This window comes from Ostrinia nubilalis, chromosome 3 (genome assembly GCF_963855985.1).
Source record: "Ostrinia nubilalis chromosome 3, ilOstNubi1.1, whole genome shotgun sequence".
In the NCBI taxonomy this organism is placed as follows: Eukaryota; Metazoa; Arthropoda; class Insecta; order Lepidoptera; family Crambidae; genus Ostrinia; species Ostrinia nubilalis.
In genome coordinates this window covers 17441259-17468870 of record NC_087090.1, presented here as the reverse complement: position 1 = coordinate 17468870, position 27612 = coordinate 17441259, and the positions used below count along the sequence as shown (strand labels likewise).

The 27612-nt window shown below is 36.4% G+C and overlaps 5 protein-coding genes and 1 long non-coding RNA gene across 6 annotated transcripts; 3 read left to right on the top strand and 3 right to left on the bottom strand.

Moving 5' to 3' along the window:
* Nucleotides 1–1023: 1023 nt before the first annotated feature.
* On the bottom strand, nt 1024–3271 carry LOC135088113 (uncharacterized). The gene is made up of 2 exons (XR_010260962.1): nt 3165–3271; nt 1024–3046 (listed from the first exon to the last, which is right to left on the bottom strand). It is a non-coding gene; the product is annotated as an uncharacterized LOC135088113 (long non-coding RNA).
* Nucleotides 3272–4331: 1060 nt separating this feature from the next.
* Nucleotides 4332–6129, bottom strand: LOC135088383 (THAP domain-containing protein 5-like). The gene is made up of 4 exons (XM_063983233.1): nt 5783–6129; nt 5304–5548; nt 5029–5082; nt 4332–4619 (listed from the first exon to the last, which is right to left on the bottom strand). The coding sequence occupies exons 1-4, from the start codon at nt 5881–5883 to the stop codon at nt 4450–4452; spliced, it is 570 nt and encodes a 189-aa protein (XP_063839303.1). The 5' UTR covers nt 5884–6129; the 3' UTR covers nt 4332–4449.
* A 3352-nt stretch (nt 6130–9481) lies between these two features.
* Nucleotides 9482–13598, top strand: LOC135088382 (THAP domain-containing protein 5-like). The gene is made up of 6 exons (XM_063983232.1): nt 9482–10086; nt 10321–10565; nt 10780–10833; nt 11242–11394; nt 11866–11952; nt 12071–13598. Exons 1-6 carry the CDS (start codon nt 9986–9988, stop codon nt 12196–12198), a joined length of 768 nt encoding a protein of 255 aa, XP_063839302.1. The 5' UTR covers nt 9482–9985; the 3' UTR covers nt 12199–13598.
* A 908-nt stretch (nt 13599–14506) lies between these two features.
* On the top strand, nt 14507–15347 carry LOC135088381 (ER membrane protein complex subunit 5). The gene is made up of 3 exons (XM_063983231.1): nt 14507–14644; nt 14729–14781; nt 15050–15347. Exons 1-3 carry the CDS (start codon nt 14569–14571, stop codon nt 15272–15274), a joined length of 354 nt encoding a protein of 117 aa, XP_063839301.1. The 5' UTR covers nt 14507–14568; the 3' UTR covers nt 15275–15347.
* A 114-nt stretch (nt 15348–15461) lies between these two features.
* Nucleotides 15462–16664, bottom strand: LOC135088380 (probable H/ACA ribonucleoprotein complex subunit 1). Its single transcript, XM_063983229.1, has one exon. It carries the CDS (start codon nt 16567–16569, stop codon nt 15892–15894), a length of 678 nt encoding a protein of 225 aa, XP_063839299.1. The 5' UTR covers nt 16570–16664; the 3' UTR covers nt 15462–15891.
* Nucleotides 16665–18381: 1717 nt separating this feature from the next.
* On the top strand, nt 18382–27509 carry LOC135088195 (uncharacterized). The gene is made up of 10 exons (XM_063983086.1): nt 18382–18669; nt 19282–19582; nt 19976–20053; nt 23232–23351; nt 23625–23685; nt 24082–24144; nt 24528–24591; nt 25168–25278; nt 26806–26930; nt 27443–27509. Exons 1-10 carry the CDS (start codon nt 18517–18519, stop codon nt 27507–27509), a joined length of 1143 nt encoding a protein of 380 aa, XP_063839156.1. The 5' UTR covers nt 18382–18516.
* The last annotated feature ends 103 nt before the right edge of the window (nt 27510–27612 follow it).

The following is a 27612-nucleotide window of genomic DNA, read 5'->3' as shown; positions in this document are numbered from 1 at the left end:
AAACTAATGGTACTAATTTCTTTTAATGGCAACAGTAACTGAAAACTTCATTGACATGTCACCTTGCATGTCAGTCTATTGCTGTCAAAGTGTAAACAAACTTTATTTTAAATGTGCGCAATTGGTTTTATGAATTAAATTGCTAAAATATTTTTATAGTCGTGAAAGAAAAGTGGTTCACAATGTGTTAAAGTATTTGTCGAAGAGAAATACTAAGGGTTCGGACAATATTTTCATTGAATAATGTTTCCGACAAAGGTTGTCAAATTGACTGACATGTTTATCGTATAGTACAGTCCACTATGAAAATTAGCTGTGGTTTGTTTCAACTACCTATTTTAAAAATTTTGTCACTTTCTAAGTGTTGAATTTTATGGGATTGGGAAAGAAGTACCGAGTTTGAAGCGTTCATGAGCAGACATTGCAGTTGAATATTCAAGTTCTGAATTTGATTATTGATGAATAATAAAATAAATCTACTAGCTCGATTGATGGTTTCATTTAATTTATTTAAATCAGGTTACCTATAATAATATTTTTTCGTTAGTTTATGAAAATATCAAATTAGCCCGTAATCCTGAATCCTGATACATAAAGTTAGCCTATTAATTTAACACAGGTAACTACGACTGTACTCAGTGTTGCACTATCAAATGCAATTGAGGCGCCTCTATGCCAGGGTTTTTATGTTCCTGGTCAGGCTATATATTACAATAAGTATTGAACATGACATAGCAGTTGTAGGCATGAGGAATTATTGAAAATTATAACAAAGTACAGAAATGATAATTTTGTAAACTTTTATTTTCACAACTTTTTCTAAGAAAAAATAGGATTTTTATTTATAAACATCTTTAATTTTCTTATCAGCTGATCGAACCTCAGCCTCAAGATTACTTTTCAATGCTTTGTTGCTGTGCTTTTTTACTTTTGTCAGCAAAATTGTTTTCACTTTTTATGAAGCTGTCATTAATGATTTTACAACTTTTTCTTAGAAAAAGGTAACTTAATATTTTAAACATCTTATCATAAATTTCTTTATTATGTTGTTGACATTTAAACCAACTAAAATTACAATTTGTACTCAACATTAAGAAAATGAATTTTCCAACATTTTCCATATATATCTGGTCGGCAATATGGTCATGATAAAATTGTTTAGCTTCATTTACGGTGGTACATAATTGAATTGTTGGATAAACGAGACTTTTTTTATCATGCCACCATTCGCGAAGAGATATATATGCATACAAATCATTGTCAACAGGAGTTTTCACGCTCAAACACTCTTCACAAATTAAACAAGAACTGTTCTGTAATAGTTTGGCAGCTAAATACCCGCTTACATATACTACTGGTTGGTTTTCAAGGCTACACAAATTTTCAATGGGCTGTTCTAAGTTTTCAGGGTCCGGGATAGACAACACAGGATAAAATTCAGTGTCTGTGGAATCTTGAACATTAATTTTTATTTCTGTTGTTTTTAAATTAGTTTTTAAAATGTCTTTATATTCCAGCATATGTTTATTGTTGTCTGCTTCACAATTAGCACTTCTGCTATGAGGCACTTTCAGCCCAGTAACCATGCTTGTTTTAAGCGCTGCAGTAAAGTGCGTGATAGTGGGATTTCTATTGGTTACACTGTGTTGCCTAATGATTCCAAATAAGTTTTCCAGAGAGTCTTGGTTAAACTGTCTAAGGTTCATATATTTAAACCCTTCATTCTTTAACTTTTCCCAAATATCGTTTAAGGATTTGATAGATATTTGATATCCCTTTACGCATTTAACATTTTTTAGTATCGTGTTTTCTGCTGTTATAAATTTTATGGTTTTTAACTTATCAGTATAAAAGGTCCAAGACTCAATGTGATTACTTGATGTGGAAACATTTTCCCGGATCCCTTTCTTTACGTCATTTAAAGATGATGGACCATTTGTACAATCAAATAGTTTATCTAACTGTTCAATCACAAATGCTGTATCATTGCAATCAGAAACTTCTTTCCATGCCATCATTTTTAAAATAGCTGCCACGGTATTACTCAGAGCATGCGCAGCATACTTCACCCTCATCTTAGTTTTGAATGTTGGATTTACAATGGTACTATTCAGTTTTTTAAAATTTAAAAAATTTCTGTTGTGTTCTTCTGCAACTACCAAATGCCTCCATTGTGCAATTTTTCCATCGAAAGACATATTTCCACTTTTAAAGAAATTGTTTCGTAATGATTTGAACAAGTGAGGGATGTCATAGATTATAAAAATTTTGTCATTATTTACAGAGAAAAAGTTGCTATCTATGCCTTGTCCACAGTTTCTTTTTAACATGTTAAGAGCTCCTATATTTGTAGATCCCTGATCACAAACTGTTGTTAGAACCATAAATCCGATTTCTTTTAATTTTTTGATGATGTCCGATATAATTTTTGCCAGTTTTGCTGTTGATATTGTGCCTTCCACAAAATAGTGCGCAATATATTGTTTGTATTTATGTTTAGCACCCTGTATCATAAACACTAACGCATGGTCTGCAATTTTCTTTTCTCGTCCCATGTTCTCGCCCTCTCCATAATCCACGTAGCCATCCACTTTATCAGCAATTTCGTTATAAATTATCCGTTTCTTTAACGCCATCTCGTCAAATATTAACGAGCAATATTTATTTTCCTTTGGCATACTTGATGCTTTTGCCTCTAACATATCAATTATATTTTTATTTATACCAGGCTCCATTGGTATATTTTTTAAAATCCTTTGGAGCGTTTTAGTGCTTGGTAGCGTAAACAGCTTTTGCATATAGCGGTATGCTTTAGGGGACCGTTTAAATATAGCCAAAGCATATATTTTGTTGGCTAAAGTCCACCTTTTTCCTTGTGACTTTTTTTTGTTATTCTGCACTACATCCTTTACTAACGATGTCAGCACTTCCGAATCTAACTTGTCTAAATTCACTCTTGACTTCGCTATATTCCTTATTGTTTTTTTTGCATTTTGTAACTGTCGCCAAAGCCTCTTCTCTTTAATTGTAAATGTTGATGAAGTGTCTGTAATAAAAACATTTCCATTAGTAAAAAAAACAACATTAAAGCAAATTGAATTGAATATTGGTTAATTAATCAGCAATTTTACTTAGTTTTTTAAATTAGGTATGTTTTATCTTACCTTTCATTTCAATGTTTTTCTTAGGTCTTTTATAACTGTGGACTAATATTTCTGCCTGTGCATCTTGATGGCAAATGTTTTTATCATCTGAAATATTATAAATATGCAAATAAGTTTAAAAGGATAGTGCCAGGGTCTGGACCAAGTGTCGCCCAGAATCAACCCATAGTGCATTATGTTCCTCAGGCCTATACTAATGTGTAAACCGAAGCGCACTGAAATCTATCCCTGGAGTTAAGAGAAAAAAAGAGTTTTGTTTTTGATTGTGGCATTAAATAAAACTCGCTATGTTGAACTTAACCATACTGCATCCGTACACGTTACTTTAGTGCGATTTAGACATTCTTTATAAACGATCTAGCGCTGTTTTAATTGTTTGGTAAGATGAAATAAATTCATTATTTCCAAAATGAAGCAAGAAGTTTTAGTTCTCTATCCTTGCAAAAAATCAATTTATTGGTGTATTACAATCGATCATTGAAGTTATTGTAAGCTAAAACTTCTTGCTCCATTTTGGGAATAATTAATTTCTGTCAAGTAACCAAACTACTGCAACAGCGCTTCATCGCTTATAAAGAATGTCGAAGTCGTACTAGAGTAAGGTCTACGGATGCAGTATGGTTAAGTTCAACATAGCGTGTGATATTTAATGCCACAATGGCGAAATCTTATGCGTAGTACGTATACATCGATGATATTTTGTATGTAAATAATTCAAAACAAAACTCTTTTTTTCTCTTATCTCCAGGGATAGATTTCAGTGCGCTTCGGTTTACAAATTAGTATTGGCCTGAGGAACAAAATGCACTATGGTTTCATTCTGGGCAGCACTTGGTCCAACTTCCATACATGGATTGGCACTGTCCTTTATTTTGTTGTTTTATGAAACATATTATTTCCAAATCAATCAATCATTATCAAGTTTTAAAAAAATGCAAAGACAGGATAATGATAGCTCTTCTCATAAAATATGAAGCGTGGGCCCACCTTCAATAACAATGACATAATATTAAATTAAAGGCATTTAGAGGTTTTAATGTTCTGCATTCTGGATGCGGTCTGCGGGTATGTCAAGACAATCTGTAAGTGGTCGTGATAAGGCAATCAGTCACGTGTGCTTTGCGTTCTTTGTTCGTATCCGCACGGTCACGCATTAATATAAAATGTACAGAAACCTAGAATGTTGTATACATATAAGTTCATTTTGACCTGACTGCAGACTGCAGAACGCATCCAGGGTGGCATTCTTTAGTTTGAGGGAAGGCATATTTTAGAAGGTAAATAATTAGTTTGTACACTTACCATGAGTAATGGGTTTATAGGTCATATGTTCTGGTGCATTGGAAGTAGAAGGAAGAGGTTCAAAAGTTGTTTTCGCAGAAATACCAGAATCTGGTATATCCACAGCTCCCAAACATGTTGAATTTAGTTGTTTGGTTGTAGTTGTAAGGGGAACTGAAAGCAGATAATGAAATGTGAATTGGGTAATAAAATGTCATGTTCTTACCCAACTTTAGGGTACAATCAGTCTAGTACATGTCTTGCTCACATTAAAAATTACTAGCTTATAAATATTATTAAACTAGCTGACCTGGCTAATTAATGTAGATTGCCTAAAATTTTTCAAATTGGTCCGGTACTTTTTTTGAAGAATTTGTATTACACAAATTACTAAAGTCCCTCTAACTCAACACACATTCTAAGCTAAATTGTGTTACGAGTGGGTTTACTACAATATTCAAGCTGTGGGGTTCTAACCCGCACTTTAGGCTATCTTGGCTTCGAGTTACGGAGCCGATCAAATACAAACAAACAATTAAATATTTCCTTTTTATATTATTAGTATAATTTTAGATAAACATACCTCGTTCAACTGGATTTGACTTCTTTGGAATGCAATATGAATGATCATAAAGAACTGTAACAAAGTATAGATATAATTAATAATTGAAATTATATATTATTTATTGATAAGCATACAACACATGTTTGTGGTAACAAAGAAAAAACCTTGTTAAATTGCAATCGGTTGGTTTGTTTTGGAAACCAAAGAAAATTAATTAAGACATCTAAATAATTCAGAAAAATTGATAGATAGTAAATTAAATTTTAAAAAAATAATTGAAGTCATCATCATACCTGTCTTGAGGTTTTCTTTATTGGAGTCTTTTACATGAAGAGGAAACTCTGTCAAAACTTCATCTGGCAAGATGGGATTGCTCAATTCCAGTGTTGGAATAGCTGAGTTCTTCAGCCGAGTTCCTTTGGCATTGAAGGATTCAGGAGTGAAGTGCCCACCACAAACAAACTTCAGTTGGTGTAACTTTTCAATAGGTACATATGCTAAGTCTTCTATGCCAGCATTTTTAACCCACATTCGACAACTGAAATAAGAAATACCTATTAGAAAAGAAAAAGAATAACAAACTGAAATTTATTCATCAACTAATTTCTTTTAGTATTGTTATGCAATTCATTTACAGAGTACGAAACAAAATACTGAAATTAAAAATTGGTTATGGTTATTTACTGTATGATTAAAAATATTAATCCCAGCCTTTAAGTTTACACAATCAGTAAAATTATCTTGTAATAAATGAGTGTTATTAGAAACTTACCGGTCAGAATCCAGAGGAAACCTACTCAAAAGTAAGGGTGATCCACCACGACTTCGCCTCTTATTACAAATAACGCACTTCTTGTTATTTCTACTCTCCATTATCAGTAGAAGCCTAAAATGAAATAGGTATTAATTAAACAAAGCCTATAATTTCTCTCCAACCAGTGTCAATGCCCTGGTTCATGCATTTACCAGTTTTGAAAGTACATTTACATTTTCATCACATAGGGTTGTTTTTAATGAAAAATAGATTTGTAATAGATCTAATATTTCAAGTAAGTAGATAACATACCCATTAAACAGAAAAAGTAAATAAGAGTTTAAACTTCTGTAGAAGTTGAAACACAGCTTATTTAAAAGAGTCTCTATCTCACAAAAAACATAACACTGAACAGCAAACTTTATCACGCCCGATACGGAGGAACTTAATCAACTCAACGTAAACGACAGAAAAGTTTATTTACAGTAATATTGCACCAAATCTGAGAAAATAACTTCACACGAATCAATTCGCCGGTTTAAAACTCAAACCAGGGTACGGAAACTTCCATACTACGATCAAACTTGCTTCCAAACAGCGACTTCAGTCGATAAATTCCAATACTTTTTTTTTTTTTTTTTCTTCTTTATGGCTCTCGCGGATTGCGTTTAGCCACGACGGGGTTCTTGATTTTTGCGTTCAGTTTTGCCATAAGTTTTGCGGACATTGCGTTTAGACAGGGTGGGATTGGGTTAAAGTTAAAAGGTAGGGAAACGAATCAATTACGGAAGGAAACGGAACAAAGGATGGTTTTCATAGGATCAATTTAGGTGTGATATAAGTACAAAATAATAAAAATAAAATAATATTTACATAAGTACAATATACATTACTATTTACAATTTTATATTATTATGGGTAATAAATTCGGCTAGGATATTATAAACATCAATGTTATTGGTATATAATAGGCAAGTGATGGATGTAGGAAAAGGAATTTTAATGGCTAAAAGAGAACTAATAAAAGAGGAACGATCATATAGGCAACAGTAAAAAAATATGTGATTTAAGTCTCCGACGCCAGAACCACAAGTGCACGAATCATAATCAAGTACATGAATTTTAGCCAAGTGTGCTGGAGTGCACACGTGACCAAGTCGCATTCTAGTTAAAATGGTAGTAACTGTTTTGGAAAGATTAATTTTAACAAACCATGGTTTACAAAGGATGGATGGTTGAATGAGCTTGTAATGTTTCCCCTTAGATTGGCTAGTGAACTCCCAATTCTCATCCCAGGCAGATTTGAGATAAGCTTTGGGAAGGGCTGCCGTTAAGTCATGGCAATAATTTGTGTACGGATGTATATCTCCACACTCAACCGCTTCATTGGCCAGCTTATCAGCTTTATCATTTCCTGGAATATTGGTATGACTAGGAATCCACGCAAAATTAATTAAATGACTGTTAAGACTACATTTGTGAAGTAATTTCCTGCATTCTGTAATAATAGGATAATTAGTATTGTTCTTAAATGGAAATTTATGTAATGCCTGCAAAGCACTTTTAGAGTCACAAAATATTACAGTTGTGTTTAATTTCATAAGGAGAGCATACTCTAAAGCCTTAAACAGTCCAAAACATTCTCCTGTAAAGACTGATGATTCTGGACGGAGTTTTATTTTCTGGACAATATGATATTGTTTATGGTATGCGCCAACGCCAACATGACCCGTTGGAGAGTGCTTAGATGCATCGCAATAGATATGATGCCAATCGCCCCAGTGTTCGTCTACGATCTGATTGAACTTAATGTTAGCATTGTAGTCATCCTTATGTATGTCTAGGTTGAAATGGATTGTCGGAGTAAGAATAAGGGATTCAAAATTTACAGAAAATATCGGAAGAAAGGAGGTTCTGTGGACTGGGGCTTGGATTGATATAAATTTACGAAAACTAATAATCACACAAGGAGGAGATTTACGTGACCAATAAGAGGAAGTATCAATTAAATCATTAAGTCTGTTGAGTTTGCTATATATAGGATGGTCAGCAAATTGAAGTAGGTACACGGAAAAGATACTTGTCACATAAATATTGGCGGCGTAATTTCAATGGGGGCTCAACACATTCAGCTTGCAAGGCATTGATTGGACTCGATTTCATAGCACCAGCTATAATCCTTAGCGCTTTATATTGAATCGCATCCAATTTATTTAAACCAACTAAATTACAAGGCTCTAGATAGAAACTGCCATAGTCAAGTACACTTCTTATAATAGCATTGTATAAAAGTCTTAATGACGCTGGGTGAGCACCCCACCAGACTCCAGAAACACATCTTAAAATATTTAAAAGCTTTTCAGATTTTGCAGAAATGCTATAACAATGAGGAAGCAATACTTTTTAACTACCCTAAAACGCTTTAGATGTCGCTGCTCCTGTTTCCTTCATATTTTCATTTTTTTCTTAATTAAAATATATTTCAGAATATTGTTAATTACAATGTGAAAACTTTTTTTAAAATGAAATTAATTTGTTTTAATTTAAAACTGAACGGTGACATTTTTTGTTATAATTTACATAATAGAGTAGTAGAAATTACTATTTAACATATGGCAACTTTGTTTTTCCTCCAAAATGGCCGGTGTTGTTTTTGTTAGGTTGAATGCATTCTTGTTTTCTTAGCCATCGTTTATGAGTTCTGTGGCCCTATTAAAGTATTGAAGAGTCGAGTCAAATTCAAGTTCATTCCTTCGTACCTGCTGCTGTTCTGGTTCATCGGAGTTTTGTTCGTTCCTTCGTGAATCGCGAAGAAACTTTCTGTTATGTTCACAAGTGATCTGAGTTTTCTCAAAGTGCAAATGCTTTTTTAGTGTTGTTGAAAACTTTGCGAAAAGACGCTTTTGGTGTATAATATTATGTGTGTTCATAAATAAAGTAAAATTATTAAATTGAAAAGTTTTTGTTTATTTGCATTTCCATGTGCAATGTAGAATTTTTCCAAATCCATTGTTTTGAAAATAATACAATACGTACACCATAAAGATAAATACTTTCAAAATAATGGATTTGAAAAAATTCTACATTGTACATCAAAAAAACAATAATTCTTTGAAGGTTATGAGGGCCTATGTGTGCGTGAACTGTGTGTATGTGTGCGTGAACTGTGTGTATGTGTGCGTGGACTTTATGTATGTATGTGTGCGTGGACTATGTATGTATGTGAGCGTTACGTACGTAGGTTAAGTACAGGGAATTTAACACCAGGCTGTCAATTAGTAGGTTCAAAAATTTGACAGAGAGGGTTCTCTATTTCCTATGTATTACTTTTCTCTATGACTCAAACTCAATTGACAGACATTTTTTTTCATTTGTCAAACTAACAATACTACCAACATAAGGACACTAACAATTATTTTTAGTATGGTGGTATTGATCCGCGGGTTCCCCTGCTATAGTGAAATCAATCCAAAATGCACTTTATTACTTAGAGAATAAGGTTGTATATCAATTGCTACATATAGAGACTAGTTTTTGTATGAGAAGTGTCTACCCACTGGTGACCAGCCTCATCAGTGGGTAGACACTTCTCATACAAAAACTAGTCTCTATATGTAGCAATTGATATACAACCTTATCCCTTAAGCAATAAAGTGCATTTTGGATTGATTTCACTATAGCAGGGGAACCCGCGGATCAATACCACCACACTAAAAATAATTGTTAGTGTCCTTATGTTGGTAGTATTGTTAGTTTGACAAATGAAAAAAAATGTCTGTCAGTCAATTGAGTTTGAGTTTTTAACCGGCGAATTGATTCGTGTGAAGTTATTTTCTCAGATTTGGTGCAATATTACTGTAAATAAACTTTTCTGTCGTTTACGTTGAGTTGATTAAGTTCCTCCGTATCGGGCGTGATAAAGTTTGCTGTTCAGTGTTATGTTTTTTGTGAGATAGAGACTCTTTTAAATAAGCTGTGTTTCAACTTCTACAGAAGTTTAAACTCTTATTTACTTTTCTGTTTAATGGGTATGTTATCTACTTACTTGAAATATTACATCTATTACAAATCTATTTTTCATTAAAAACAACCCTATGTGATGAAAATGTAAATGTACTTTCAAAACTGGTAAATGCATGAACCAGGGCATTGACACTGGTTGGAGAGAAATTATAGGCTTTGTTTAATTAATACCTATTTCATTTTAGGCTTCTACTGATAATGGAGAGTAGAAACAACAAGAAGTGCGTTATTTGTAATAAGAGGCGAAGTCGTGGTGGATCACCCTTACTTTTGAGTAGGTTTCCTCTGGATTCTGACCGGTGAGTTTCTAATAACACTCATTTATTACAAGATAATTTTACTGATTGTGTAAACTTAAAGGCTGGGATTAATATTTTTAATCATACAGTAAATAACCATAACCAATTTTTAATTTCAGTATTTTGTTTCGTACTCTGCAAATGAATTGCATAACAATACTAAAAGAAATTAGTTGATGAATAAATTTCAGTTTGTTATTCTTTTTCTTTTCTAATAGGTATTTCTTATTTCAGTTGTCGAATGTGGGTTAAAAATGCTGGCTTAGAAGACTTAGCATATGTACCTATTGAAAAGTTACACCAACTGAAGTTTGTTTGTGGTGGGCACTTCACTCCTGAATCCTTCAATGCCAAAGGAACTCGGCTGAAGAACTCAGCTATTCCAACACTGGAATTGAGCAATCCCATCTTGCCAGATGAAGTTTTGACAGAGTTTCCTCTTCATGTAAAAGACTCCAATAAAGAAAACCTCAAGACAGGTATGATGATGACTTCAATTATTTTTTTTTAATTTAATTTACTATCTATCAATTTTTCTTTAGATGTCTTAATTAATTTTCTTTGGTTTCCAAAACAAACCAACCGAATGCAATTTAACAAGGTTCTTTCTTTGTAACCACAAACATGTGTTGTATGCTTATCAATAAATAATATATAATTTCAATTATTAATTATATCTATACTTTGTTACAGTTCTTTATGATCATTCATATTGCATTCCAAAGAAGTCAAATCCAGTTGAACGAGGTATGTTTATCTAAAATTATACTAATAATATAAAAAGGAAATATTTAATTGTTTGTTTGTATTTGATCGGCTCCGTAACTCGAGCCAAGATAGCCTAAAGTGCGGGTTAGAACCCCACAGCTTGAATATTGTAGTAAACCCACTCGTAACACAATTTAGCTTAGAATGTGTGTTGAGTTAGAGGGACTTTAGTAATTTGTGTAATACAAATTCTTCAAAAAAAGTACCGGACCAATTTGAAAAATTTTAGGCAATCTACATTAATTAGCCAGGTCAGCTAGTTTAATAATATTTATAAGCTAGTAATTTTTAATGTGAGCAAGACATGTACTAGACTGATTGTACCCTAAAGTTGGGTAAGAACATGACATTTTATTACCCAATTCACATTTCATTATCTGCTTTCAGTTCCCCTTACAACTACAACCAAACAACTAAATTCAACATGTTTGGGAGCTGTGGATATACCAGATTCTGGTATTTCTGCGAAAACAACTTTTGAACCTCTTCCTTCTACTTCCAATGCACCAGAACATATGACCTATAAACCCATTACTCATGGTAAGTGTACAAACTAATTATTTACCTTCTAAAATATGCCTTCCCTCAAACTAAAGAATGCCACCCTGGATGCGTTCTGCAGTCTGCAGTCAGGTCAAAATGAACTTATATGTACAACATTCTAGGTTTCTGTACATTTTATATTAATGCGATTTGACCGTGCGGATACGAACAAAGAACGCAAAGCACACGTGACTGATTGCCTTATCACGACCACTTACAGATTGTCTTGACATACCCGCAGACCGCATCCAGAATGCAGAACATTAAAACCTCTAAATGCCTTTAATTTAATATTATGTCATTGTTATTGAAGGTGGGCCCACGCTTCATATTTTATGAGAAGAGCTATCATTATCCTGTCTTTGCATTTTTTTAAAACTTGATAATGATTGATTGATTTGGAAATAATATGTTTCATAAAACAACAAAATAAATTTTAAACTAATTTGCATATTTATAATATTTCAGATGATAAAAACATTTGCCATCAAGATGCACAGGCAGAAATATTAGTCCACAGTTATAAAAGACCTAAGAAAAACATTGAAATGAAAGGTAAGATAAAACATACCTAATTTAAAAAACTAAGTAAAATTGCTGATTAATTAACCAATATTCATTTCAATTTGCTTTAATGTTGTTTTTTTTACTAATGGAAATGTTTTTATTACAGACACTTCATCAACATTTACAATTAAAGAGAAGAGGCTTTGGCGACAGTTACAAAATGCAAAAAAAAACAATAAGGAATATAGCGAAGGTAGTTGCAGAAGAACACAACAGAAATTTTTTAAATATTAAAAAACTGAATAGTACCATTGTAAATCCAACATTCAAAACTAAGATGAGGGTGAAGTATGCTGCGCATGCTCTGAGTAATACCGTGGCAGCTATTTTAAAAATGATGGCATGGAAAGAAGTTTCTGATTGCAATGATCCAGCATTTGTGATTGAACAGTTAGATAAACTATTTGATTGTACAAATGGTCCATCATCTTTAAATGACGTAAAGAAAGGGATCCGGGAAAATGTTTCCACATCAAGTAATCACATTGAGTCTTGGACCTTTTATACTGATAAGTTAAAAACCATAAAATTTATAACAGCAGAAAACACGATACTAAAAAATGTTAAATGCGTAAAGGGATATCAAATATCTATCAAATCCTTAAACGATATTTGGGAAAAGTTAAAGAATGAAGGGTTTAAATATATGAACCTTAGACAGTTTAACCAAGACTCTCTGGAAAACTTATTTGGAATCATTAGGCAACACAGTGTAACCAATAGAAATCCCACTATCACGCACTTTACTGCAGCGCTTAAAACAAGCATGGTTACTGGGCTGAAAGTGCCTCATAGCAGAAGTGCTAATTGTGAAGCAGACAACAATAAACATATGCTGGAATATAAAGACATTTTAAAAACTAATTTAAAAACAACAGAAATAAAAATTAATGTTCAAGATTCCACAGACACTGAATTTTATCCTGTGTTGTCTATCCCGGACCCTGAAAACTTAGAACAGCCCATTGAAAATTTGTGTAGCCTTGAAAACCAACCAGTAGTATATGTAAGCGGGTATTTAGCTGCCAAACTATTACAGAACAGTTCTTGTTTAATTTGTGAAGAGTGTTTGAGCGTGAAAACTCCTGTTGACAATGATTTGTATGCATATATATCTCTTCGCGAATGGTGGCATGATAAAAAAAGTCTCGTTTATCCAACAATTCAATTATGTACCACCGTAAATGAAGCTAAACAATTTTATCATGACCATATTGCCGACCAGATATATATGGAAAATGTTGGAAAATTCATTTTCTTAATGTTGAGTACAAATTGTAATTTTAGTTGGTTTAAATGTCAACAACATAATAAATAAATTTATGATAAGATGTTTAAAATATTAAGTTACCTTTTTCTAAGAAAAAGTTGTAAAATCATTAATGACAGCTTCATAAAAAGTGAAAACAATTTTGCTGACAAAAGTAAAAAAGCACAGCAACAAAGCATTGAAAAGTAATCTTAGGGCTGAGGTTCGATCAGCTGATAAGAAAATTAAAGATGTTTATAAATAAAAATCCTATTTTTTCTTAGAAAAAGTTGTGAAAATAAAAGTTTACAAAATTATCATTTCTGTACTTTGTTATAATTTTCAATAATTCCTCATGCCTACAACTGCTATGTCATGTTCAATACTTATTGTAAAATACCTATTTTATTTCGAAATAAATAATTTACGTTACAAAACTTCGTTTTACTTACACATAGTATAAAATAAAAATAGTAATCATTAAAATATTGAAGGTTCCTATACTAGATATCGATATGCAATTACAACCCTAGCAAAGTATCGATAATCGATAAGTTATTACGAACGTCACTAATACTGTCAGAAAATAAGGCATTATGTTGGTAGCTCCGCCTGTAGTTTGTGCGGTTGGTAAAGATTTGCGGGTCGTTCTCTAAAATGCATATGTGTGCGTGAGCTCAAAAAATATCTATGGAGTGCCGTCTCTTACTCTTTTATGCTCTTTGAGCCTCATATTAGATTTTTACTTTTTTTATTTGTTATTTCAAAGCCTTGTAGTTTGAACACAAGCCCGCAAAGGATAGAAAATTGTTTTTATGGATTTTTTTTACACTACATATTTTTAAAAATTATTATCGATACCGAGGTTACGTTATTTTGACGAAAAAATGACACTATAGAAATATGTAACCATCAGTTCCATTATTCATTATCTCCCTGAATTTGGGGAAAACTGAAACTGACACTGACAGTGACATCCCATGCATTTACGAACTGTCAATTACTTTTCTCTATGCTGTCAATAGTGTCATTAGAAATGTAAAAAAGCGGAGGCTGATGCTGGCTGAGTGAAGCTGCAATGAAATCGTTCTTTATGCTTTCTATACGGATTAAATTAATGAACCGGAGTTGGTCAGAATTTCGCTTACTTTGGGGATGCAATAGATAATTTTATAAAAGAACTAAAACGAACTAAACGCAACACTGAAAAATGACATTGACAGATTTGACAGCTCAGGCCTGTGTAAAGAAATTGATGAAAATTCCAAATAAAATCCTATAAAACAAAATCCTTTGGGTTTGTGCCTATTTACTATTGTAGATATTTTCAATAAGCATTAAGTTACAGTTAAATAATGGCATCTTTCCATAAAATTATTGTTATTGTTGGATTCATATCGCTGTTCCATTCAGCATTTTCTGCTGCCCAACGTAAGTAAATTATTTCCTAAACCAATAGTATTTTAGTACATTCATTGATTGTTAGCTTAATTAATTTGTTTCCTCACTTTTCAGATCGTTCTTATCTACGAATTACCGCACAGGAATTTACAACATTACCATTAGATGTAAGGGTGTATTTTATTTAGTAAATAATTTTCCTTCTAAATCTCTTACCACACATATGGGACACTGGAGACACTACAGGCTACCTGTGGTATCGCTTTAGTTTCACCAACAAACAGAAAAGCATAATAATGCTTAATAATAATAGCTTATCACATTGACAAAGTTTTCTTTCAACATTAAATAAACCCAATACAATCAATCTTTTCTTACAGGAATTATGTTGATATTAGGCCACTGAACTAAAGCTTACTTCTTGGTGTATTTCAGATTGTAGTGCAAGCTGTAACCAGTCTATTTGCAGTGATGTGGGGAGTCCTCAATGTGGCTGGGAATCTTCGAGAGATCCAGGCAGCTGCTGAACTGAACAACATCAAGTGGGAGACCCAGCGGAACCTTCCTTCTTTCTACATCTTCAATCACCGAGGCAGGGCATTAGCCTTTGATTATGTCCCCAGCGGTGGGAAGGCAGAACTAGAGAATTTAGATTCATAGGTTAATTTTTTGTAGTGTAATAAATGTATTTATAAATGAATAATATAGGTAATGGATTGATAAGGTTATAAAATTGTTTTTTTGTGATCATCACCAAGTTTCAACTGACAAATTTATCATGATTTTCTTGAAGAACTATTAAATGGGTTTTAAGATCAATGACATCCAAAAAAATAGAAAAACAAAGTTATTAAGGAAATGTATATTTTTATGTAACTTATACATAACATTAATTTGTGTGGCCCTCGCCACACAAGTGTTCTAATGCTCAAACTCTTAAAAGTAACAACAGTTATTGCTGTTGTGAATCTTAACCTAAAATTCTACATTCAGCTATGTAGTTTTAAATTCATTGTACCTGTACATCTAAGTAAATCAATAGTTGACATACAAGTAATAAAGCCTAGAAAACTAATCTCTCAAGCCAGACATTACATAAAAGTAATGGTAAAATTAGGTGTATTACATGAATTCACTTAAAAACTATGCCACTGACTTAAGCAACAACAACATCATCACCTAATTCTTAGTCAAACTCGTGTGGCGAGGGCCTCAAGCACATTTTTATCAATTTTATACACTTGGTCAATTTGATTAGTCTTTTCAATATAACGTCACTATCTCCTGCCACCTCGGAAGCCGCCGCCTCTGCCGCCCCCGCCTCGGCCGAAGCCGCCGCCGCCTCCCCGGTTGAAGCCGCCGCCTCTGCCTCCACCGCCGCGGCCGCCGAATCCACCGCCGCCGCCTCGCCCACCGAAGCCGCCGCCGCCGCCGCGACCGCCGAAGCCACCGCCTCCGCCGCGGCCACCGAATCCTCCCCTAGGGCCGCCCCGTCCACGGCCGCCGCCTCTCTTCGCGCCCGGCGGCTGCGGCAGAAATCTCTTCAGCGGCAACAGCTTCGCCGGATCGATGAAAAATTGCTGTCCGTCCTTGAAGCTTTTCGCTTTAATGTTCTCCCCGAGCTTCACTGACACGTAGTAATCGCGCAGATTCCCGAATATCTCGTCTATCTTTCCGATTTGCTCTTTGTTTTCTAAAAAGATGGGAGCGTTGAAGTACGGGACGTCCTCGATGTCCACTTTGCAGACTAGGTCGTCTTGCACCGTCCAGCCGTAGTGGCCCAGTGGAATCACGCTCTCCGGAGGTCCAGCATCTTGCTGTCTGAAGCCACCGCCGCCGCCGCCGCGTCCTCTACCTCCGCCGCCGAAGCCTCTGCCGCGTCCGCCGAAGCCTCCTCGTCCACCGCCGCCGCGGCCACCGCCACCGCCACCACCGCCTCTACCACGGAAGGACATTGCGGCAAATTAAATGAAAATAACACGCTAATCCAATGTTTGCAGAAAATATAACCTCAAAAACGGTGTGTATGCGACACGCCGTTTTTGACAGATGTAAATACTGATCAAAAAAGTACTTTGTGATACTGATGTTGCCATGCTATGCCCACCTAAAAAAATATTTTTTTTAAATATCAATCAATCGTTAAAATAAAAAAAGCCATTGAATGTCACAGTGACAGTGTCATTGAGTACAAGTACTGTCAAAATGTCGAGTACTTTTAGGGATGTGACATTGAGGAAAAATAATCGATTAATTAAAAATCAATTTTACTCTTTATAATGTTAATTAATTTGAGAATATACTTTCCTACAAAATTTAAGTTTTTTTAGCATAAGCAGTAGGCACATTATTCGTAGAAATGATGATTGATGGGGCAGAAAAGTTCTTGAGAACCGGAAGACGTAATGTGTAGGTAGGCCTCCTATTAGGCTAGGACTAATGCTGGTGAAGATCGCGGAATTAACACGCTCTCCTAGAGACTCCTATGCCCGTTTTCACCATCAATCCCAAATTGTTAAATGACACATAACAGACATTTTGTTTTCATATGAGTCACTTAAAAATTAGGATTAGGGATTGATGTTGAAAAAACGGGCACTAAACACTTTGACGGAGCAAAGTATGCAACTCTATATAAAAAAAAACCGTGGGCGATTCCGCGATAACAACTGTCACTTTTGTTACTTTTTTAGGGAAGCTGTGCCCCGATTGCCCTAATTTGTAATGTTTGTCTCTAAATTCATTCGCGTTTCATCTCTAGTCCACACTCCATTTTCATTCCACCTGATGTGCAATTCGGTATCGCGGTAAAGTTTAGGCGCAAACAAAGACGAAACAACGAATTTAATTAAGCACACCTTGTTTTTTCACTAAAACACAGCAAATGTTCATGAAGGCGTTTGACTTGCTTTTACACAAAGAAGCAGTTGCGATTTGTTTTCGTTTGATGAAGCTAAGTAGAGCTGTCAAAGCGACACCGCGAGAGAAGAATTTGTGATTCACGTTCGTCGTCTAGTCGCGTTTTAGTTTAAAATATTTAGCGCAATTGGGGCACTGAGCCCCGATCACGGTAATTTTTAACGTCTGCAATTCAGACGCGCTTCATCGATTCTGCGATACGATTGGTCAAAACAGCTAACTATTGGTCACGACAAGGAAAAAATTCCGTGCTTTTAAGCGATTTTGTGAAAAATATTATTGGCAGGTAGTTGCTAATTGCTCATAAGATAGGCCCCCTTAATTTAATTTATTGTCCGTGGTGCATAATCTTTTTCTTAAAGGTTTCTAAACCTTTGTTTGTCACCTGTCATCCGCTTTGCAATGGAGGGAAGTCGAACCTTAATTTCGAACTCCTCCTATGTTCTTCTGATTAATTTCGTTGCGGGTCCAATGACAGTTTAACTTTCCCCCGGGACAAACTTGACCTTCATTGGTTGGGTTTTTGTGGCGGTCAAGCTGTAGATCCTGGCTACACAGGAGTTGCAGTGGTGGGAACGAGAGGTGGGAATAGTCCCGTAACTATTGGTCAAAAATGTTTTGACCAATCATATCGCAGAATCGATGAAACGCCTCTGGATTGGAGACGTTAAAAATTACCGTAATCGGGGCTCTGGACTGCCGGAGTAGCCGTTTTTTGCCGCTACTCGCGACGAAAAAATTTACAATTTACCATTGAAACGAGGTTTATTCCAAAGAAAAACAATTTGTTATCGATTATTATTCACTCACTTTGGCATTTGACAACATCGCTGCCCTCCCTAGTACTTTCTTCCGTAACCGTTGTTGCATGATTTTGTTGTGGATTTTTTCTGTTTTATTGAATTTCATTTATTTTATTAGTGTTAAAAGTCAATTTTATCGCTTTTGAGTGTTCTGTGGCCATACTACAAGCTTTACACACGATGTCGACTCCCGAAGACGAGATCAAAGATCTCAGGGAGAAAAACAATGAATTGGTGCAAAAAGTGCAATACTGGAAGATGACTGCAGCACAGCGAGAGAACGAGAAGCTCGAACTGATGAAAGAAATAAATGAACTGCGACTGAAGCTCAGTGTGAGTACATAATAGGCGTTTATCATTACTATGAAGTCTCTTAGTCATGTCGCAGTAGTTTCATGTATCAATATCAATGGCGTAGCTTAGAGCGCTAAGCGGTGCCGTGTACTGAGGCCGCTCAGCTCAGGGGCCCTCGAAGCCCTGACCAGCAAACCTCATTGAACTAGCTATAAATTCTACCTCTAGAATGTATGTTAAAATGTAGGCAAATAAAACTACAGATTACTGAAACAATACAGGATATTGCCCTAAAAGACTTCTGTTTTAGTACAAGTATTTATATTTTGACCTTATGGAACCTAATTTAGTTAATACCCCAGTTTTTTTCTCACCTGGGCCTTTGGCTGCCAAACTATGCCTCTGGTAAAAAACCTTATCAATATTATTTTGTTAAACTACAATAATAATTATAAGTATACTTCATTGGTTGCTTGTGGACCACAACTTGTGGCTTATGTTTTGTGCACCAAATAAAATAAATAACAAACAAAAAAAAATATGCAAATGATTAGCAAGTTTTGATTGGAGGCAAAATACTATAGTTACAGTAATTTTTCTGTTTAAATACCATGAAACATAGTAAAATTAAACTGCTTTACTATTTTACAGCGAATCAGGAGTGGTGGAGCGGCCCAAGCCAGAAAACTAGATGCTGCGTTACAATCAGCCAGCGAAGAGGCTCTTTCACATCTGGTTCAGGCCTCCGGAGCAGTAGCGCGGACCATAGAACTGGCTAAAACGTATATGAGAGATAGACAGCAGCTAGACACAGCGTCCCCTAGATGGAGCAATATTGGGGGGACGCCTAACAATGATAGGGTCCATCGAGTGCCACCAATGATGATTGGGGGACAGTCCATTCAGCCTGTGGTGTCATTAAGCCGGGCCATTTTCAACACAAGCAATCCAAGTGAGTTTAATTATCTTTTGAAAATTACCAGTAGATTATGCTGAACTTTTTGACAGTTACAATGACCAAAAATGAGGGCTATCGTTTTAGCGCTCACCAGTTAGCGCCACTGTAGAGTAAGGTCCTGTCACTTGCTAGTAGCGAAGACAGTGGCACCAACTGGTGAGCGCTAAAGTGGTAGGAGGACTATCGCATTTGCACTCATCAAGATGGCGCCACTGTAGAGTAAGGTCCTGTCAATCGCCAGGGTTGCCTGTACTGTTAAGTATAAAAACGATAGCCCTCATTGCTCAATAATTTTTTTTTAAATAATAAAATAAGAAGCCAGGTGCACATAGTTTAGTGTAATGATGGTGATAACATGAGGTTATAAGACTATGTTGTATTTTTCAGGAACAGCATCAAGGAGTCCTAATTCATCACTCAACAGAAGTGTGACGCCCAGAGCACTGCCTATGCACATGTTACAAGGTATGTTGCTTTTATTATTGCCCTTTACAGTAGAATCCCGATTATCCGGATCAATTAAAACCAGGGGTGTTCCGGATAATCGAAAATCCGGATAATCGATTTCAAAGTAAAATCAAACAATAATTAACTTTTTACAAAAGAAAGGGTTTTCAACATAGCTGGGCATTAACTCGTTAATCCGTTAATCGTTAATTAACGAAGTTAACATTTCTATTAACGGATTAACTTTTAAGTTAACTTTAAAAAAATTTAACGAACTTGTTAACTTCCGTTAAATTATCCTAAGTCCGTTAATCGTTAATCCAGTACCTCCTATTTACCAAAAAGATACAGCAGGCCAGAACTTCCAGAACCCAAAACAACAGTTTTTGTAACCAGATCACTAACGACACTTGTTTGTATGTGTGGGACAACTCTTGCAACTGAATTTAAGAGCAGTTTTCCTGAACCGATTGAGCTGAAATTTGATATACTTATGTAAGTACGATGACAATGCAATGTTATGGTACCATTGAGCTGGTCTGATGATGGAGTCATGAGGTGGCCATAGGAACTCCTAAATGAAACGGCGGCATCGCATCGAATTTGGGTTCGTTGGATTTGTCTTTTCGAGCACTTTAGTACTAGATGATGTCCAGGGTCCTGATGATGGAGTCAGGAGGTGGCCATAGGAATTCCTAAACGAAACGGTGGAAACTTATCGAGTTTGGGTTTGCTGGATTTGTCTTTTCAAGCACTTTGGTGCTAAATTGTATTGTAATTGAACCAAGACTCTGAGATTGAGATACTACTAAAAAGTAGAGATGGGCCGACTAGTCGGGAAAGCCGACTATTCGGCGCATTATAAAATTAAATATGTGATTGAAATAAAACTCATAATCACCAAGATGATTATGAGGTAGACCAAGGGCGTTTATCTAAACCACTTTTGACAGCAAAACATCAGTAAAAAGTGGTTTCACCTGATTTAAAATTTTGGCAATCAATCTAAATTCATGCAAAGTTAAGATTAGTTAAAATTACCAGGAAATCATCAAATATGTAATTTGTCCATATAATGAAAATTATGTCACTTTTTTTCGGGGAAAAATGCATGGAATTGCATACCTATCCTGTGGGGAAGTGGTGGGGCTCCTCTCATCGGAAGGATGAAGAATTCCTCATTAACCTCCACACTAAGGCTAGTGTGAAGAACTATGGGGATCCGGACAAAACCATCAAATATTACAGTCCGTCCCGGCAATTGCCCACCTGTATGGCGGGCCCTGCCTAACCGACGGTGGTGGTAGTTCGTGCTATGCAGATGGAGGTACCTCCATGCCCCCAGCTCGTTGACCATCACCGTGGAGGGTGGAGAGGAATCAGTAGGCCTAGGATGCGTGCCGCGATAAGCGCAATTTTGCCCATACATTTTGACGTCGATAAGAATATCACGGTGCGCATCTTCGGCCAGCAGGAGGCGATCATATTGTCACACCTCTTCTGACCCCTGACTTCTGAAAATTATGACATCTATCTTAGGCACTGTTAGGTGATTGCAATGTTGCTTTTTATTTTTTCTCTTATTAATCAAATCTCATTTTTCAAGAAGTTATATTTATCTCTTTAGAAATCTAGATACTCATATTTCTTTGAGAAAATCTAGATATTATTCTTCGGACAAGTAGGTATTAGAATGATCGGCATTGCCGATTAGTCGGCTAGTCGGTTAGTCGGCAAAGACCATAGTCAAGTGTTTTAAACTTTTTTTAAAACAAGCTTTTATTCTGAAATGGTGAGGGTCGCGGGAGGTGCCTGGATGCGAGCGGCGCAGGACCGGTCTTTGTGGAAATCCTTGGGGGAGGCCTTTGTCCAGCAGTGGACGTCTTTCGGCTGAAACGACGATTCTGAAATGCAGTTGTAGTTGTCGAAAGCTTGTAGCGCAAACATAAAAGAGGAATAAATTCCATGCGCGATACAAGTTTTCGAAATTATTTGAATCTTGCATAAGTACAATTATTTTTTTCGTTTTAGTACAACTGCATTTCAGAATCGTCGTTTCAGCCGAAAGACGTCGGACGACGAATTTGCATACAATTTTTTTTTTCGTTTTATTATCATGTGTTAACGGATTAACGATTAACGTTAACTTGCGTTAAATCTTGCGAAATGTAACGTTTTAACGTTTAACGAAGTTAATTTTTTTATTAACGGTTTAACGATTAACGAAGTTAACTATTTGATTAACGGTGCCCAGCTATGGTTTTCAATACATCATTTTAGATTCTAAAAATCGAAATTTTAGACCATTGGTTCATCCATTTCTGGCCATCCATTTCTTTTAACAATGAACTAAGAAGACGTCCGTACCATGTTACGGTGGCGGCGCCTTCGGTTTTTATGGGTCCAGACCCTGAATTAGAAACCGTGAAGAATGAGTCCGTATAATCGGATATCCGGATAATCGAGATTCTACTGTACCTGTTTTAGCAATATACTGGCACATGGACTGCAGAGCAAGGAATACCATTGGTTTGATGGTTGCCGCCTCGCTTTGCGCCATGCTCGTCGCTGACTTTAGACACCACGTGATACTAAAGACGCGTATCCGCTAGAGTCAGCTTCGGGCCGAGTGCCTGCTTCGTCCCGAGCGAAGAAATGAGGGCTATCGTTTTAGCGCTCACCAGTTAGCGCCACTGTAGAGTAAGGTCCTGTCACTTGCTAGTAGCGAAGACAGTGGCACCAACTGGTGAGCGCGAAAGTGGTAGGAGGACTATCGCATTTGCACTCATCAAGACGGCGCCACTGTAGAGTAAGGTCCTGTCAATCGCCAGGGGTGCCAACTCTTAAGTATAAAAACGATAGCCCTCATTGCGACTCGGTCCGTGGCGAAGTGTCTCGCAACGAGTCTTGCCTCTGGTTGAAGCAGCGTCTCTATTTGAGGCTGCCTCTAGTGCAGATTCAGCTTAACATGGCCTCCTACTTCCTTTTAATAGTATGTAACATCAATCGACATTTAATAATAATAATATGTAATACCAATCGACATTTACCTAATCTATAATTTGCATGCTAACTGACATTGGCTAAATAGGACTGCACTTTTATAAAATACCATCCACCACTTATGTATTTACCCTATTTATAAGCAAATAAAGAATTTGAATTTTTTAAGATTTTCAATGCATTCCTTTTACAGACGTTTACATCCCTCTAACGAGAATAGACGCCGCCTTACACGACCAGGCAGGGAACAACATGGAATCGGATACAGAACAGAATGACATGGAGGATAGCACTGGAGACTTGGGCCTTGAAGGTACTAAAGCACTTGTTTTTTTTAAAAGGAAAAAAAATAAAATTTTTGACCATTAGCCCCTCGTACTAAGCTAAAATGCTTACGATTGGGCTCACCACAATAGTCGAGCGTCAGCAGGATTCGAACTCGTTTTCTTCAGATGACGAGTCGGTCAGTCCGACCCCTTCACCATTATATTTATATTCATACAAGCTTAGAAACTAGACTGAGAAGTCTGTTTTTGATACGATTTGTACTTATTAGAAATTTTAAATGTTCTTTGTACTATTTCAGATAGTCACGAAAGATCTGTTGATGAATCTCAAAATATTACAGAAGAAGACTTTGAAGAATCGTAAGTACATATTTTCATTAATTGTACTACACTATTATAATATTGAAAAAGAAAAGATTTTGGAAATTTAAAATATTTTTGTCTGTTTTTGCATAGTACAGTATGCATCACAACTAGCTTTTTGTGTGGGCTACTAATATTGCATACTTACATAATTAAATATCCTGTAAGAGACACCAATTAGTTTAATAGTAAGACACGGGTCTTACCGCGACGTTTATTAATGAGTTACATTATTTTATCGTTCGTTCGTTTCAGCCGAATGACGTCCACTGCTGGACAAAAGCCACCTCCAAGGTTTTCCACAATGAACGGTCCTTCGCTGCCCGCATCCATTATATTACTAATTAATTTGCTAAATATTTCAGTAACCATTGTTTTATTAATTCGTTTTAGGCGGAGACTGGATGCAGTGACTGAAGATTTGGAACCTGAAGATGAAATAGAAACACCTCCAAGGTATAATTAATAAGTTCTTCAAAAACTTCCAATGTAGTCTCCAATAATACTGGCTATTTTGTATCAAAATGTTATTTTAGAAAGTTGCAAGATATTTCGACTCCTTTTTTATTGAAAAAAAAAAAAATTGCCTAGCTACATTTCTGGACTGCACCTTTGGGAAGCTAAATGACTAAGGATGCCTTCAAATTAAATGCGTGAGGATGAAGAAACGCTGCAGTGACGCCACTACAACGCTTCCTCACACCTGTAATTTTTAAGGCGCCCATAAAAGGTTTTTTCAAAGGTTGAAGTCCAATAATTAGCAGACCAGCTTCACCATTAAAAATACTAACGATAACTAAGTGACACAGATTATTTTAGATTATTTGTCTTGTTCACAGCAGTAGAGTGGACAATCCGCTAGAAGGCCCCAGCTGGTTGCTTGACGCACCGAGAAATGATAAGGTAAAACTATTTGTTGTATTTCAAATCCTACTAATAAATAACACAATAAAGTTATTCGTTTATTTCACAATTTACGAAATCATACAATTTATAAATTGTTATAAAAATACAATTCTCATAAAATTTAAGAAAAATCTCTTAGTCATCAAGTTGTTTGTAAAATTACTCGTGAGTGTGATGACAGACAAATAAGTGAATCCTCAATCCTATAAGGGTACCCGAAAATTATCCAGTTAAGTTTGTGTAATCCTATACTTACATATTTATAATGTGTATGAATGTGATTCTAAAATTATTTTTAGGGCACTATTGTGAAACTGGTCTAACTTTCACTGTCGCTATAGTCGGATTTTCAACGGTACCAATAATTGATTACAGAGTAAACTGGAAGGTGAAAACATTTAATTTTCAAATGTTCGTCTGATAGAGTATTCGTATTCGTTTGATAGAGCTCATGAAGTACTTTCAGGATCAGTAACTAGTTTTTTGATATCTTGTATAGGTTAGAAATAATCGAGTATAAACTATATTTCCACTGCACTATCCTCAAATATGACCCGGTCACCGTTGTTTCAGCCAAGCGTGTCCCGTCCGCGCTCGAACCTGGAACCCGACTCCACCACCGAAGTTGAGGAGAATGCCAACGCGCACACTGCCTCGCCCGCGCTGTCCAATGACGAGGCAGAGGTAAATTAATTACTAACTTATTAATGCTAATGAGGGCTATCGTTTTTATACTTAACAGTTGGCACCCCTGGCGATTGACAGGACCTTACTCTACAGTGGCGCCATCTTGATGAGTGCAAATGCGATAGTCCTCCTACCACTTTAGCGCTCACCAGCTGGCGCCACTGTCTTCGCTACTAGCAAGTGACAGGACCTTACTCTACAGTGGCGCTAACTGGTGAGCGCTAAAACGATAGCCCTCATTGTATTGTTGCTTTTTTTATATTATTGCTTGCTTGGATGAGCCAGTGTGAATCAATGAATATATGAAGAATAATTGATTTTAGAATACCATTCATGACACAAGAACTCGTATTTAGCATTCTGTATCTGTATGTAATCCTGTTATTTGATTTTGATTCTTGACTTCCTGAATAAAAGCCAAAAGCCGCTTCGGTAGGTACAAAACGCGGTCCTTTGTCACAGGTTTTCCTACAGAAAGAGAATAATTTGTAATGTACCGTTCTTCTTACGAATGGTACATTCAGGTATGAAGTTTGATTCGTGATAGGGTGACACTGACACTAGAACATTGCTTGTTACAAGTAAATGCTCTGGCCTATACTCAAGTACATATAGTCAAGCGTCATGGCCAAACAACCTTATTCTAATTATAACAAAGATATGGTGCGAACATATTGCCTAGTTTACCTAAACTACTAAGCAGTCTACGTCAAATGGTTCGTAACAGGTGATTTGACGTTGACTGTACAACATAGGACCTCTTGCGATAAGGTGGCACTGTTCAATACCTGCACTTTTATTTTTATATGTTACTATTAGGCGATTATCTCACTGCGCCGCGCTCCGCGTGATTTCATATAAAAAATCCCGCGCGCAGACGCGTTGTCAGTGTTGTGCCGCGCGTATTTAATAATAATAATATAATAATAATAACTTTATTTGTCCAAAACACAATCGTGATGTTAAATAAGGTACATGTTAAAAATTTATGTAGTACATTGGTAGGCGAGATTGACAACTACCCTCCGCGCTAGTAATAAAACTGTGTTGCGGCAGAGTAGTGACAGCACGTCGTCCATGATAGCCACATAGCACAATCAAAACAGACAGTACACATTCGCTAGGTTTACTCGAATGTGTAATATTTATAAACAAATTAGTTATTGTAATAAAATAAAATATTGTGTCAACCAAATGATGCAGCTTATGAGCAAAAGGATATAATGATAATATAATTTAGGGTCTATGTATAGTATTTTTAACTAATTAAAATATTTGTAAGACGAAATAAATGCATATTATTTATTATATTTGAGTACGCCAAAGTAAAATACTTTTTTTTTAGTATGATATTTCTATACAAACTGAGGTACTTGCATACAATGATTAAATCTGTCGTCCCGCGTACCGCGGCGGTGCGCGGCGCAGTGTGATAATCGCCTTATACTGTTTTCACGTACTTTTTTCTCTGTGTCGTCCATTGACATAATAAGAAATGTTGGTTACTTTATATTTTCCCTACAGAAGGAGAACGCGCCCGTATGTGAGTTCTCGCCGACGCTGCGGCGCCGCAAGCGGTCCGCCTCGCCGCCGTCGCCCGCGCCGTCGCCGCTGCCGCGGGCGCGCGCGCGGGCCGCACGCCGACCGAGGTCAGAGCACTTTATTAAACACACATCCCTGCGTTGCGCGCCCCTTGGAGAGACATCGAACTTTCACTGTTATTATAATTACGGTTACATTATTTTTAAAGCCTGGTCCGTGAGCACGTAGAATTTTGTCCAATGACCCCAAGCTACCCATCCTTATCGCTCGCGCGTAATTATGTTGCTGTCGCGCTCGCACACTCACTGCGGGCGCCCGTCGCACAGTCGCGACAGCAATATAATTACGCGCGAGCGATAAGGATGGGTAGCTTGGGGTCATTGGACAAAATTCTACGTGCTCACGGACCAGGCTTTAGTCGGTGTCTTCTCCAAGGGATGCGCGATAAGCAAGGGCGTCCGCGGAAGACCAGCTTCGTGACTTGCCTTTTTGAGCATGTCACGATAAATGCTGAGCGGGTGCCTTTAAGCACAGTTTTTTCTCATCTTTACCTCTTTGTTTTAATAGCCTGCATATATGTGTTTTTGTTGTTTTTTTTCTGTACTTGGCATGGCTACAGCCGGATTATTCCCATCCCCAATCCGTCCCCCGGACACGGCCTGAGCCGACGTCCGAGCCTACCGTAGCGCCCTCAGACCGCGTCCGTTGTCCCCTCGATCGGGCCCACTAGTGGACTTTGGTCCAATGTGCCATGGTAGGGGACCGTATGATTGCGACAAGAGTTGTTGT